At 43.1% G+C, this 14,946-nt stretch overlaps 1 protein-coding gene across 1 annotated transcript in view; it reads right to left on the bottom strand.

Moving 5' to 3' along the window:
- The window catches only part of RPRD2 (regulation of nuclear pre-mRNA domain containing 2), a 117,475-nt gene extending 113,814 nt beyond the window's left edge, over nucleotides 1-3,661 (bottom strand). Inside the window, exon 1 of the mRNA XM_053705443.1 lies at nucleotides 3,343-3,661. Coding sequence (XP_053561418.1) covers nucleotides 3,343-3,628 — 286 coding nt within the window. The 5' untranslated portion in view covers nucleotides 3,629-3,661. The remainder of the gene's footprint in view (nucleotides 1-3,342) is intronic.
- Nucleotides 3,662-14,946: the final 11,285 nt, after the last annotated feature.

The following is a 14,946-nucleotide window of genomic DNA, read 5'->3' as shown; positions in this document are numbered from 1 at the left end:
TCATCCTTACTTGTGGGAACCAATACCAAAGCTTTAGGACACGGATGATGGGAGGGAGCAAATCAGGTCACCTAGATGGAAGGCACCACGGCTTGCAAAACCTTTCTCCCAAAAATAGCCTCAGAAGAAGCAAAAGTATCAAACTTGTAAAATTTGGTAAAAGTGTGCAGTGAAGACCAAGTCGCTGCCCTACATATCTGATCAACAGAAGCCTCGTTCTTGAAGGCCCATGTGGAAGCCACAGCCCTAGTGGAATGAGCTGTGATTCTTTCGGGAGGCTGCCGTCCGGCAGTCTCGTAAGCCAATCTGATGATGCTTTTAATCCAAAAAGAGAGAGAGGTAGAAGTTGCTTTTTGACCTCTCCTTTTACCGGAATAAACAACAAACAAGGAAGATGTTTGTCTAAAATCCTTTGTAGCATCTAAATAGAATTTTAGAGCGCGAACAACATCCAAATTGTGCAACAAACGTTCCTTCTTCGAAACTGGTTTCGGACACAGAGAAGGTACGATAATCTCCTGGTTAATGTTTTTGTTAGAAACAACTTTTGGAAGAAAACCAGGTTTAGTACGTAAAACCACCTTATCTGCATGGAACACCAGATAAGGAGGAGAACACTGCAGAGCAGATAATTCTGAAACTCTTCGAGCAGAAGAAATTGCAACCAAAAACAAAACTTTCCAAGATAATAACTTAATATCAACGGAATGTAAGGGTTCAAACGGAACCCCCTGAAGAACTGAAAGAACTAAGTTGAGACTCCAAGGAGGAGTCAAAGGTTTGTAAACAGGCTTGATTCTAACCAGAGCCTGAACAAAGGCTTGAACATCTGGCACAGCTGCCAGCTTTTTGTGAAGTAACACAGACAAGGCAGAAATCTGTCCCTTCAGGGAACTTGCAGATAATCCTGTTTCCAATCCTTCTTGAAGGAAGGATAGAATCTTAGGAATCTTAACCTTGTCCCAAGGGAATCCTTTAGATTCACACCAACAGATATATTTTTTCCAAATTTTGTGGTAAATCTTTCTAGTTACAGGCTTTCTGGCCTGAACAAGAGTATCGATAACAGAATCTGAGAACCCTCGCTTCGATAAGATCAAGCGTTCAATCTCCAAGCAGTCAGCTGGAGTGAGACCAGATTCGGATGTTCGAACGGACCTTGAACAAGAAGGTCTCGTCTCAAAGGTAGCTTCCATGGTGGAGCCGATGACATATTCACCAGATCTGCATACCAAGTCCTGCGTGGCCACGCAGGAGCTATCAAGATCACCGACGCCCTTTCCTGATTGATCCTGGCTACCAGCCTGGGGATGAGAGGAAACGGCGGGAATACATAAGCTAGTTAAACACTAAAAAACTCTAAGCCATCTCCGTGGAGATGTTGCCTGTACAACGGCAAAGAGAATGACTGGGGTAGGCGGAGCCTAGGAGGGATCATGTGACCAGCTTTGCTGGGCTCTTTGCCATTTCCTGTTGGGGAAGAGAATATCCCCACAAGTAAGGATGACGCCGTGGACCGGACACACCTATGTTGGAGAAATGACAGCTTCCAGCATTACATCGTCTTGTTAGAATGTGTCATACCTCAAGCAGCAAGAGACTGCTCACTGTTCCCCCAACTGAAGTTAATTCCTCTCAACAGTCCTGTGTGGAACAGCCATGGATTTTAGTAACGGTTGCTAAAATCATTTTCCTCATACAAACAGAAATCTTCATCTCTTTTCTGTTTCTGAGTAAATAGTACATACCAGCACTATTTTAAAATAAACTCTTGATTGAATAATAAAAACTACAGTTAAACACTAAAAAACCCTAAGCCATCTCCGTGGAGATGTTGCCTGTACAACGGCAAAGAGAATGACTGGGGTAGGCGGAGCCTAGGAGGGATCATGTGACCAGCTTTGCTGGGCTCTTTGCCATTTCCTGTTGGGGAAGAGAATATCCCACAAGTAAGGATGACGCCGTGGACCGGACACACCTATGTTGGAGAAACTTGCGTTGCTAACGAGCCTTTTTTTCCAGCGCACACTTTAAACAACGCTGGTATTACAAGTTTTCTGAATGGCTGCGTTAGCCTCAGAAAAGTGAGCGTTGAGCAAATTTAGCGCCACTTCTATCTGTAATACCAGTGTAAAAGCTGATTACTTTGTAATTTAGTTTAGGATAGGGAATTTTATTATTCTGGGGGGATTTTTTATTTTATTAGGGGGCTTAGATTAGGTGTAATTAGATTAAGCTTCTTGTAATATTTTTTTATTTTTTGTAATTTAGTTTGTGTTTTTTTGTAATATAGTTTAGTTTATTTAATTGTATTTTATTTTAGATAATTGTAGTTAATTTAATTAATTAATTAATTGATAGTGTAGTGTTAGGTGTATTTGTAACTTAGGCTAGGATTTATTTTACAGATAATTTTGTAATTATTATAACTAGGTAGCTATTAAATAGTTATTAACTATTTAATAGCTATTGTACCTAGTTAAAATAAATACAAAGTTGCCTGTAAAATAAATATAAATCCTAAAATAGCTACAATGTAACTATTAGTTATATTGTAGCTATATTAGGGTTTATTTTATATGTAAGTATTTAGTTTTTAAATAGGAATAATATATTTAAATTATAGAAATTTTATTCAGATTTATTAAAAATAGATTTAAGTTAGGGGGTGTTAGGGTTATGCTTAGGTTTAGGGGTTAATACATTTAATATAGTAGCGGCGACGTTGGGGCCGGCAGATTAGGGATTAATAATTGTAAGTAGGTGGCAGCGACGTTGGGGGCAGCAGATTAGGGGTTCATTGGGATAATGTAGGTGGCGGCGGTGTCCGGAGGGCCAGATTAGGGGTTAATAGTATAATGCAGGTGGCTGACGATGTTGGGGGGAATGGAAGATTAGAGGTTAACACCTCACTTTACCTCTTCCTATCACTAACACAGGCAAAAAGAATGACTGGAGTGGGAGGGAAGGGAGGAGCTATTTATACAGCTCTGCTGTGGTGCTCTTTGCCTCCTCCTGCTGACCAGGAGGCGATATCCCACAAGGATGAAATCCGTGGATTTATCGTATCTTAAAAAAGAAATCAGTTTTTAATATAAATATCCATTAGGTCACAGGGAGCCCTGAAAATAAGGTGATAGCTGGACCCTTACAGTTGCAAATAATAGATAGGAAGGACAGCCAAACAAAAAAAACTGAGTATCTACCTACAGTAAAAGGCATGGAACTATAAAACAAACTTCCCAAATATATCACATTACAGGAGAAAGTAATTAAACATACATGAAAGAACATTTTGCTTAGATTTAAAAATATAGGAGTATATCATAATTTAGCACTCACCTGTAGTTTTCATGACTGATGTTAAGCTACTTAGTATAGAACTTATTTTCCCCAAGTCTACATTTGCCAAGTTTGGCAATGCAAGAGGAATTGATGGTGTAATGGTGGAAGTGTTTACGTTTTTTGCTGGTGTTGAAGTTGTTGGAACAGGAACAGAAATGTTACTTGAAACAGGGACATGCGTGCTGATAGTAATGGATGAAGGAATTAGAGCTGAAGCTGTGGTCTGCGTGGGGGGACTAATCACTGTTGTGGATGCTGTAGATGCACTGTCCGTCCCAGTCATGGATGAAGGAGAGACTGCATGCTCGTTCCTTTCTTCAACTTGATATATATATATATATATAGAAAAAAAAAGGCAGAAAAAATTAATTACTTTTTCCCATTACTTTTATATTTACTACATTTAAGAGAGTTGGCTTTCCACTAAAAAGGACAATTAAAATACTTAAATTATTTACACTTTAAGAACCACTACGCCAGAACTGGTTGGCAGATAGCAGAAGTCTGAGGGGTGAGCTTCTATACATACCCCCCTTTCCAAAGGGATATTAAACACTAAATACAGTTTATGCACCTCTCTCTAATGGCCTGATTCTCTAATGGCCTGATTCTCTAAAGCTCTCTGGTATGGTGAGATTCTATAAGATGCCCAATCAGTATAATGAAGCTCCTCAATGATGGTTTTAAACATAAATTTCACCTTGGGACCTGCGTATCTTATTAAAGGGAGTTCATTAATATGCCGTTGGTTAAGGATAGACACCTCCATTACAATAAAATGCTCAGGAAAATAAACTGATGATTCTCTCCATGCTGGCAAGTGTTTGAGCATCTGACCATAATTAAGAGTGCCCCTATTTTGGAACCTATGTTTCACTGCACGTAACTGAAGTAGAGTTACTGCAAACAGCACTGAAATGCATTACCCATAACTAGAGAAAAACAAGGAATACACTTAATACTATACTTAAAAAATGTATTTAGTGTTTACTATCCCATAAAAAAACCAATTTATTAAAGAACTTACATGTTAAATTAATTTCTTTCAAAGTGGCAAAAGTCCATGAGCTAGTGACATATGGGATATACATTCCTACCAGGAAGGGGGCAAAGTTTCCCAAACCTCAAAATGCCTATAAATACACCTCCCACCTCACTCATACCTCAGTTTAACGTAAAGCCAAGAAGTGAGGTGTATAAAAAGTAAAAAGCATACAAAAAGAGGAACTGGAAAAAAAATGTGCTTTATACAAAAAAAATCATAACCACACAAAAATAGGGTGGGTCTCATGGACTCTTGCCACTATGAAAAATGAATTTATCAGGTACGTTCTTACATAAATTATGTTTTCTTTCATGTAAGTGGCAAGAGTCCATAAGCTAGTGACGTATGGGATATAATACCCAAGATGTGGAAGTCCACGAGTCACTAGAGGGGGATAAAATAAAAACAGAATTTATGCTTACCTGATAAATTACTTTCTCTTACGGTGTATCCAGTCCACGGTTTCATCCTTACTTGTGGGATATTCTCAATCCCTACAGGAAGTGGCAAAGAGAGCACACAGCAAAGCTGTCCATAAAGCTCCCCTCAGGCTCCGCCCCCCTAGTCATTCGACCGAAAGGAGAAAAAGGAGAACCATAGGGTGCAGTGGTGACTGTAGTTATTTTAAAAATTAAATTTGAACCTGACCGAATTGTCAGGGCGGGCCGTGGACTGGATACACCGTAAGAGAAAGTAATTTATCAGGTAAGCATAAATTCTGTTTTCTCTTACTTGGTGTATCCAGTCCACTGTTTCATCCTTACTTGTGGGATACCAATACCAAAGCTTTAGGACACGGATGAAGGGAGGGAACAAGTCAGGTAACCTAAACGGAAGGCACCACTGCTTGCAAAACCTTTCTCCCAAAAATAGCCTCCGAAGAAGCAAAAGTATCGAATTTGTAAAATTTGGCGAATGTATGCAGTGAAGACCAAGTCGCTACCTTACAAATCTGTTCAACAAAAGCCTCATTCTTGAAAGCCCATGTGGAAGCCACAGCTCTGGTGGAATGAGCTGTAATTCGTTCAGGAGGCTGCTGTCCAGCAGTCTCAAAAGCCAATCGGATGATGCTTTTCAGCCAGAAGGAAAGAGGTAGAAGTCGCTTTCTGACCTCTCCTCTTACCAGAATAGACAACAAACATGGATGATGTTTGTCCGAAATCTTTAGTTGCTTTTAAATAGAATTTCAAAGCACGAACCACGTCAAGATTGTGTAAAAGTCGTTCCTTCTTAGAAACTGGATTAGGACACAGAGAAGGAACAATGATTTCCTGGTTAATATTCTTATTAGAAACCACTTTTGGAAGGAAACCAGGTTTGGTACGCAAAACAACCTTATCTGCATGGAACACCAGATAGGGTGAATTACACTGCAAAGCAGACAATTCAGAAACTCTTCGAGCAGAAGAAATGGCTACTAAAAACAAAACTTTCCAAGATAATAACTTAATATCTATGGAATGCAAAGGTTCAAACGGAACCCCTTGAAGAACTGAAATAACTAAATTTAGACTCCATGGAGGAGCCACAGGCTTGTAAACAGGCTTGATACTAACTAGGGCCTGTGCAAACACCTGAACGTCTGGTACAGCTGCCAGACGCTTATGTAACAGGATAGACAGAGCAGATATCTGTCCCTTTAAGGAACTAGCTGACAGACCTTTCTCCAATCCTTCTTGGAGAAAAGACAATATCCTTGGAATCCTAACCTTACTCCACGAGTAACCCTTGGATTAACACCAACAAAGATATTTTCGCCATATCTTATGGTAAATTTTCCTGGCGACAGGCTTTCTGGCCTGGATCATAGTATCTATAACTGATTCAGAGAACCCACGCTTAGCTAGGATTAAGCGTTCAATCTCCAAGCAGTCAGTTGCAGAGAAACTAGATTTGGATGCTTGAAAGGACCTTGAATTAGAAGATCCTGCCTCGATGGCAGTTTCCATGGTGGGACCGATGACATGTCCACTAGGTCTGCATACCAAGTCCTGCGTGGCCACGCAGGTGCTATCAAAATTACCGAAGCCTTCTCCTGTTTGATTCTGGCTACTAGCCGAGGGAGAAGAGGAAACGGTGGAAAGACATAAGCTAGACTGAATGACCAAGGCGCTATTAATGCATCTATCAATGCCGCCAGTTGTCTACCCCTGGGATGTTAATTGCAGATAGATGGCAGGAGGGATCCTCCGCCCATTTGATGATCTTGGATACTTCCATCATCGCTAGGGAACTCTTTGTTCCTCCCTGATGATTGATGTACGCTACAGTCATGATGTTGTCTGACTGAAATCTGATGAATTTGGCCTCCGCTAGTTGAGGCCACACCTGGAGCGTATTGAATATCGCTCTCAGATCCAAAATGTTTATCGGGAGAAGAGATTCTTCCCGAGACCATAGACCCTGAGCTTTCAGGGAGTCCCAGACCGCACCCCAGCCTAACAGACTGGCATCAGTCGTGACAATGATCCACTCCGGTCTGAGGAAACTCATTCCCTGAGACAGGTGATCCTGAGACAACCACCAGAGAAGAGAGTCTCTGGTTTTCTGGTCCATTTGTATTTGTGGAGACAAATCTGCATAATCCCCATTCCACTGTTTGAGCATGCACAGTTGCAGTGGTCTGAGGCCGAGGAATGGAATGAAGAACTCGGCAAGTATTCAACAGTTTTGACTTCCTGACCTCTGTCAGAAAGATTTTCATTTCTACTGAGTCTATTAGTGTTCCCAGGAAGGGAACCCTTGTGAGCGGGGACAGAGAACTCTTTTCTACGTTCACCTTCCACCTGTGAGACCTTAGAAAGGCTAGGACAATGTCCGTATGAGCCTTGGCTCTGTGAAAAGACGACGCCTGTATTAAGATGTTGTCTAGGTAAGGTGCTACTGCAATGCCCCACGGTCTTAGTACCGCCAGAAGGGACCCTAACACCTTTGTGAAAATTCTGGGAGCGGTGGCCAACCTGAAAGGAAGGGCCACGAACTGGTAATGTTTGTCCAGAAAGGCGAACCTTAGAAACTGATGGTGATCTTTATGGATAGGAATATGTAGGTAGGCATCCTTTAGATCCACGGTAGTCATATATTGACCTTCCTGGATCATCGGCAAGATTGTCCGAATGATTTCCATCTTGAAAGACGGAACTCTGAGGAATTTGTTTAGAATTTTTAAATTCAGGATTGGCCTGAAAGTTCCTTCCTTTTTTGGGAACTACAAACAGGATTGAGCAAAAGCCCAGTCCTTGTTCTGCAATTGGAACTGGGTGTATTACTCCCATTTTTAGAAGATCTTCTACACAGCGTAAGAACGCCTGTTTCTTTGTTTGGTCTGAAGACAAACGAGAAATGTGGAACCTTCCCCTTGGGGGAGAATCCTTGAATTCTAGAAGGTACCCCTGAGCAACTATTTCTAAAGCCCAGGGATCTGGAACATCTCTTGCCCAAGCCTGAGCAAAGAGAGAAAGTCTGCCCCCTACTAGATCCGATCCCGGATCGGGGGCTACCCCTTCATGCTGTCTTGGTAGCAGGAGCAGGCTTCTTGGCCTGTTTACCCTTATTCCAGCCCTGCAAGGGTTTCCAGGTTGCTTTGGGCTGTGAAGCGTTATCTTGCTTTGCGGCAGCAGAGGTTGCAGCAGGTCTGCTCCTGAAGTTGCGAAAGGAGCGAAAAACAGAATTTATGTTTACCTGATAAATTTCTTTCTCCAACGGTGTGTCCGGTCCACGGCGTCATCCTTACTTGTGGGATATTCTCTTCCCCAACAGGAAATGGCAAAGAGCCCAGCAAAGCTGGTCACATGATCCCTCCTAGGCTCCGCCTACCCCAGTCATTCGACCGACGTTAAGGAGGAATATTTGCATAGGAGAAACCATATGGTACCGTGGTGACTGTAGTTAAAGAAAATAAAATATCAGACCTGATTAAAAAAACCAGGGCGGGCCGTGGACCGGACACACCGTTGGAGAAAGAAATTTATCAGGTAAACATAAATTCTGTTTTCTCCAACATAGGTGTGTCCGGTCCACGGCGTCATCCTTACTTGTGGGAACCAATACCAAAGCTTTAGGACACGGATGAAGGGAGGGAGCAAATCAGGTCACCTAAATGGAAGGCACCACGGCTTGCAAAACCTTTCTCCCAAAAATAGCCTCAGAAGAAGCAAAAGTATCAAACTTGTAAAATTTGGTAAAAGTGTGCAGTGAAGACCAAGTCGCTGCCCTACATATCTGATCAACAGAAGCCTCGTTCTTGAAGGCCCATGTGGAAGCCACAGCCCTAGTGGAATGAGCTGTGATTCTTTCGGGAGGCTGCCGTCCGGCAGTCTCGTAAGCCAATCTGATGATGCTTTTAATCCAAAAAGAGAGAGAGGTAGAAGTTGCCTTTTGACCTCTCCTTTTACCTGAATAAACAACAAACAAGGAAGATGTTTGTCTAAAATCCTTTGTAGCATCTAAATAGAATTTTAGAGCGCGAACAACATCCCAATTGTGCAACAAACGTTCCTTCTTTGAAACTGGTTTTGGACACAGAGAAGGTACGATAATCTCCTGGTTAATGTTTTTGTTAGAAACAACTTTTGGAAGAAAACCAGGTTTAGTACGTAAAACCACCTTATCTGCATGGAACACCAGATAAGGAGGAGAACACTGCAGAGCAGATAATTCTGAGACTCTTCTAGCAGAAGAAATCGCAACTAAAAACAAAACTTTCCAAGATAATAACTTAATATCAACGGAATGTAAGGGTTCAAACGGAACCCCCTGAAGAACTGAAAGAACTAAATTGAGACTCCAAGGAGGAGTCAAAGGTTTGTAAACAGGCTTGATTCTAACCAGAGCCTGAACAAAGGCTTGAACATCTGGCACAGCTGCCAGCTTTTTGTGAAGTAATACCGACAAGGCAGAAATCTGTCCCTTCAGGGAACTTGCAGATAATCCTTTTTCCAATCCTTCTTGAAGGAAGGATAGAATCCTAGGAATCTTAACCTTGTCCCAAGGGAATCCTTTAGATTCACACCAACAGATATATTTTTTCCAAATTTTGTGGTAAATCTTTCTAGTCACAGGCTTTCTGGCCTGAACAAGAGTATCGATAACAGAATCTGAGAATCCTCGCTTCGATAAAATCAAGCGTTCAATCTCCAAGCAGTCAGCTGGAGTGAAACCAGATTCGGATGTTCGAACGGACCCTGAACAAGAAGGTCTCGTCTCAAAGGTAGCTTCCAAGGTGGAGCCGATGACATATTCACCAGATCTGCATACCAAGTCCTGCGTGGCCACGCAGGAGCTATCAAGATCACCGACGCCCTCTCCTGCTTGATCCTGGCTATCAGCCTGGGGATGAGAGGAAATGGCGGGAACACATAAGCTAGTTTGAAGGTCCAAGGTGCCACTAGTGCATCCACTAGAGCCGCCTTGGGATCCCTGGATCTGGCCCCGTAGCAAGGAACTTTGAAGTTCTGACGAGAGGCCATCAGATCCATGTCTGGAATGCCCCACAGGTGAGTGACTTGGGCAAAGATTTCCGGATGGAGTTCCCACTCCCCCGGATGCAATGTCTGCCGACTCAGAAAATCCGCTTCCCAATTTTCCACTCCTGGGATGTGGATAGCAGACAGGTGGCAGGAGTGAGACTCCGCCCAAAGAATAATTTTGGTTACTTCTTCCATCGCTAGGGAACTCCTTGTTCCCCCCTGATGGTTGATGTACGCAACAGTCGTCATGTTGTCTGATTGAAACCGTATGAACCTGGTCCTCGCAAGCTGGGGCCAGGCCTGGAGAGCATTGAATATCGCTCTCAGTTCCAGAATATTTATCGGTAGAAGAGATTCTTCCCGAGACCAAAGACCCTGAGCTTTCAGGGATCCCCAGACCGCGCCCCAGCCTATCAGACTGGCGTCGGTCGTGACAATGACCCACTCTGGTCTGTGGAACATCATCCCTTGAGACAGATTGTCCAGGGACAGCCACCAACGGAGTGAGTCTCTGGTCCTCTGATTTACTTGTATCTTCGGAGACAAGTCTGTATAGTCCCCATTCCACTGACTGAGCATGCACAGTTGTAATGGTCTTAGATGAATGCGCGCAAAAGGAACTATGTCCATCGCCGCCACCATCAACCCGATCACTTCCATGCACTGAGCTATGGAAGGAAGAGGAACGGAATGAAGTATCCGACAAGAGTCCAGAAGCTTTGTTTTTCTGGCCTCTGTTAGAAAGATCCTCATTTCTAAGGAGTCTATAATTGTTCCCAAGAAGGGAACCCTTGTTGACGGGGATAGAGAACTCTTTTCCACGTTCACTTTCCAGCCGTGAGATCTGAGAAAGGCCAGGACAATGTCCGTGTGAGCCTTTGCTTGAGGAAGGGACGACGCTTGAATCAGAATGTCGTCCAGGTAAGGTACTACTGCAATGCCCCTTGGTCTTAGCACCGCTAGAAGGGACCCTAGTACCTTTGTGAAAATCCTTGGAGCAGTGGCTAATCCGAAAGGAAGCGCCACGAACTGGTAATGTTTGTCCAGGAATGCAAACCTTAGGAACCGATGATGTTCCTTGTGGATAGGAATATGTAGATACGCATCCTTTAAATCCACCGTGGTCATGAATTGACCTTCCTGGATGGAAGGAAGGATAGTTCGAATGGTTTCCATCTTGAACGATGGGACCTTGAGAAATTTGTTTAAGATCTTGAGATCTAGGATTGGTCTGAACGTTCCCTCTTTTTTGGGAACTATGAACAGATTGGAGTAGAACCCCATCCCTTGTTCTCTTAATGGAACAGGATGAATCACTCCCATTTTTAACAGGTCTTCTACACAATGTAAGAACGCCTGTCTTTATGCGACCTGTGGAACCTCCCCCTTGGGGGAAGTCCCTTGAATTCCAGAAGATAACCCTGGGAGACTATTTCTAGCGCCCAAGGATCCAGAACATCTCTTGCCCAAGCCTGAGCGAAGAGAGAGAGTCTGCCCCCCACCAGATCCGGTCCCGGATCGGGGGCCAATATTTCATGCTGTCTTGGTAGCAGTGGCAGGTTTCTTGGCCTGCTTTCCCTTGTTCCAGCCTTGCATTGGTCTCCAAGCTGGCTTGGCCTGAGAAGTATTACCCTCTTGCTTAGAGGACGTAGCACCTTGGGCTGGTCCGTTTTTACGAAAGGGACGAAAATTAGGTCTATTTTTTGCCTTGAAAGGCCGATCCTGAGGAAGGGCGTGGCCCTTACCCCCAGTGATATCAGAGATAATCTCTTTCAAGTCAGGACCAAACAACGTTTTCCCCTTGAAAGGAATGTTTAGTAGCTTGTTCTTGGAAGACGCATCAGCCGACCAAGATTTCAACCAAAGCGCTCTGCGCGCCACAATAGCAAACCCAGAGTTCTTAGCCGCTAACTTAGCCAATTGCAAAGAGGCGTCTAGAGTGAAAGAATTAGCCAATTTGAGAGCATTGATTCTGTCCATAATCTCCTCATAAGGAGGAGAGTCACTATCGAGCACCTTAAGCAGTTCATCAAACCAGAAATATGCGGCAGTAGTGACAGGGACAATGCATGAAATGGGTTGTAGAAGGTAACCCTGCTGAACAAACATCTTTTTAAGCAAACCTTCTAATTTTTTATCCATAGGATCTTTGAAAGCACAACTATCCTCTATGGGAATAGTGGTGCGTTTGTTTAAAGTAGAAACCGCTCCCTCGACCTTGGGGACTGACTGCCATAAGTCCTTTCTGGGGTCGACCATAGGAAACAATTTTTTAAATATGGGGGGAGGGACGAAAGGAATACCGGGCCTTTCCCATTCTTTATTAACAATGTCCGCCACCCGCTTGGGTATAGGAAAAGCTTCTGGGAGCCCCGGCACCTCTAGGAACTTGTCCATTTTACATAGTTTCTCTGGGATGACTAAATTTTCACAATCATCCAGAGTGGATAATACCTCCTTAAGCAAAATGCGGAGATGTTCCAATTTAAATTTAAATGTAATCACATCAGGTTCAGCCTGCTGAGAAATGTTCCCTAAATCAGTAATTTCTCCCTCAGACAAAACCTCCCTGGCCCCCTCAGATTGGGTTAGGGGCCCTTCAGAGATATTAATATCAGCGTCGTCATGCTCTTCAGTAACTAAAACAGAGCAGCCACGCTTACGCTGACAAGGGTTCATTTTGGCTAAAATGTTTTTGACAGAATTATCCATTACAGCCGTTAATTGTTGCATAGTAAGGAGTATTGGCGCGCTAGATGTACTAGGGGCCTCCTGAGTGGGCAAGACTCGTGTAGACGAAGGAGGGAATGATGCAGTACCATGCTTACTCCCCTCACTTGAGGAATCATCTTGGGCATCATTGTCATTATCACATAAATCACATTTATTTAAATGAATAGGAATTCTGGCTTCCCCACATTCAGAACACAGTCTATCTGGTAGGTCAGACATGTTAAACAGGCATAAACTTGATCAGAAAGTACAAAAAACGTTTTAAAATAAAACCGTTACTGTCACTTTAAATTTTAAACTGAACACACTTTATTACTGCAATTGCGAAAAAACATGAAGGAATTGTTCAAAATTCACCAAATTTTCACCACAGCGTCTTAAAGCCTTGAAAATATTGCACACCAATTTTGGAAGCTTTAACCCTTAAAATAACGGAACCGGAGCCGTTTTAAGCTTTAAACCCCTTTACAGTCCCTGGTATCTGCTTTGCTGAGACCCAACCAAACCCAAAGGGGAATACGATACCAAATGACGCCTTCAGAAGTCTTTTATAAGTATCAGAGCTCCTCTCACATGCGACTGCATGCCATGCCTCTCAAAAAACAAGTGCGCAACACCGGCGCGAAAATGAGACTCTGCCTATGCTTTGGGAAAGCCCCTAAAGAATAAGGTGTCTAAAACAGTGCCTGCCGATATTATTATATCAAAATACCCAGATAAAATGATTCCTCAAGGCTAAATATGTGTTAATAATCAATCGATTTAGCCCAGAAAAAGTCTACAGTTTAAATAAGCCCTTGTGAAGCCCTTATTTACAATAGTAATAAACATGGCTTACCGGATCCCATAGGGAAAATGACAGCTTCCAGCATTACATCGTCTTGTTAGAATGTGTCATACCTCAAGCAGCAAGGGACTGCAAACTGTTCCCCCAACTGAAGTTAATTGCTCTCAACAGTCCTGTGTGGAACAGCCATGGATTTTAGTTACGGTTGCTAAAATCATTTTCCTCATACAAACAGAATTCTTCATCTCTTTTCTGTTTCTGAGTAAATAGTACGTACCAGCACTATTTGAAAATAACAAACTCTTGATTGAATAATGAAAAACTACAGTTAAACACTAAAAAACTCTAAGCCATCTCCGTGGAGATGTTGCCTGTACAACGGCAAAGAGAATGACTGGGGTAGGCGGAGCCTAGGAGGGATCATGTGACCAGCTTTGCTGGGCTCTTTGCCATTTCCTGTTGGGGAAGAGAATATCCCACAAGTAAGGATGACGCCGTGGACCGGACACACCTATGTTGGAGAAATTAGCCTTGTTTTTGGCCTTAAACGGCCTATCTTGTGGAAGGGCATGGCCCTTGCCCCCAGTGATATCCGAAATAATTTCTTTCAGCTCTGGGCCGAATAGGGTTTTCCCCTTGAAAGGAATATTTAACAGTTTCGTTTTGGACGACACATCCGCCGACCACCATTTGAGCCAAAGCGCTCTTCGCGCCATGATGGCAAAACCTGAGTTTTTCGCCGCTAACTTAGCTAATTGGAAAGTGGCATCAGTGATAAAAGAATTAGCCAGCTTTAAAGCATGAATTCTATCCATGACCTTGTCGTATGAAGTCTCCCTCTGGAGCGACTCCTCCAGAGCCTCAAACCAAAATGCAGCTGCAGTAGTTACCGGAATAATGCAGGCAATTGGTTGAAGCAGAAAACCTTGCTGAACAAATATTTTCTTCAGCAATCCTTCCAATTTTTTATCCATAGGATCTTTGAAAGCACAACTGTCCTCTATTGGTATAGTTGTACGCTTAGCTCTACCTTAGGGACCGTCTGCCACGCGTCCCGTCTGGGGTCGTTTATGGGGAACATTTTCTTAAAGATAGGGGGAGGGGGGGGACAAAGGGTACACCTGGTCTCTCCCACTCCCTAGTCACAATATCCGCCACCCTCTTTGGGATCGGAAATGCCTCAGTGTATACAGGGACCTCTAAAAACCTGTCCATTTTACACAATTTTTCTGGGACCACCATGGGGTCACAATCATCCAGCGTAGCTAAAACCTCCTTAAGCAGGACGCGGAGGTGTTCCAGATTGAATTTAAACGCTAAGGAATCTGACTCTGCCCGCTGAGAAACTTTTCCTGTGTCAGAAATTTATCCTTCAGACAGACCGTCCCTCACTGCTAACCGAGTGTTGTGATGGTACTACAGATAACTCATCCAAAGCTTCTAATTGCTCATCCTCTGTATTTAAAACTGAGCTATCGCGCTTTTTTGGAAAAACTGGCAGTTTGGATAAAAATGCTGCAAGAGAATTATCCATTACTGCTGCTAATTGTTGTAAGGTAATAGGGGCC

This window comes from Bombina bombina, chromosome 1, assembly GCF_027579735.1.
Source record: "Bombina bombina isolate aBomBom1 chromosome 1, aBomBom1.pri, whole genome shotgun sequence".
In the NCBI taxonomy this organism is placed as follows: domain Eukaryota; kingdom Metazoa; phylum Chordata; class Amphibia; order Anura; family Bombinatoridae; genus Bombina; species Bombina bombina.
This window is presented reverse-complemented; position numbering and strand designations above follow the sequence as displayed.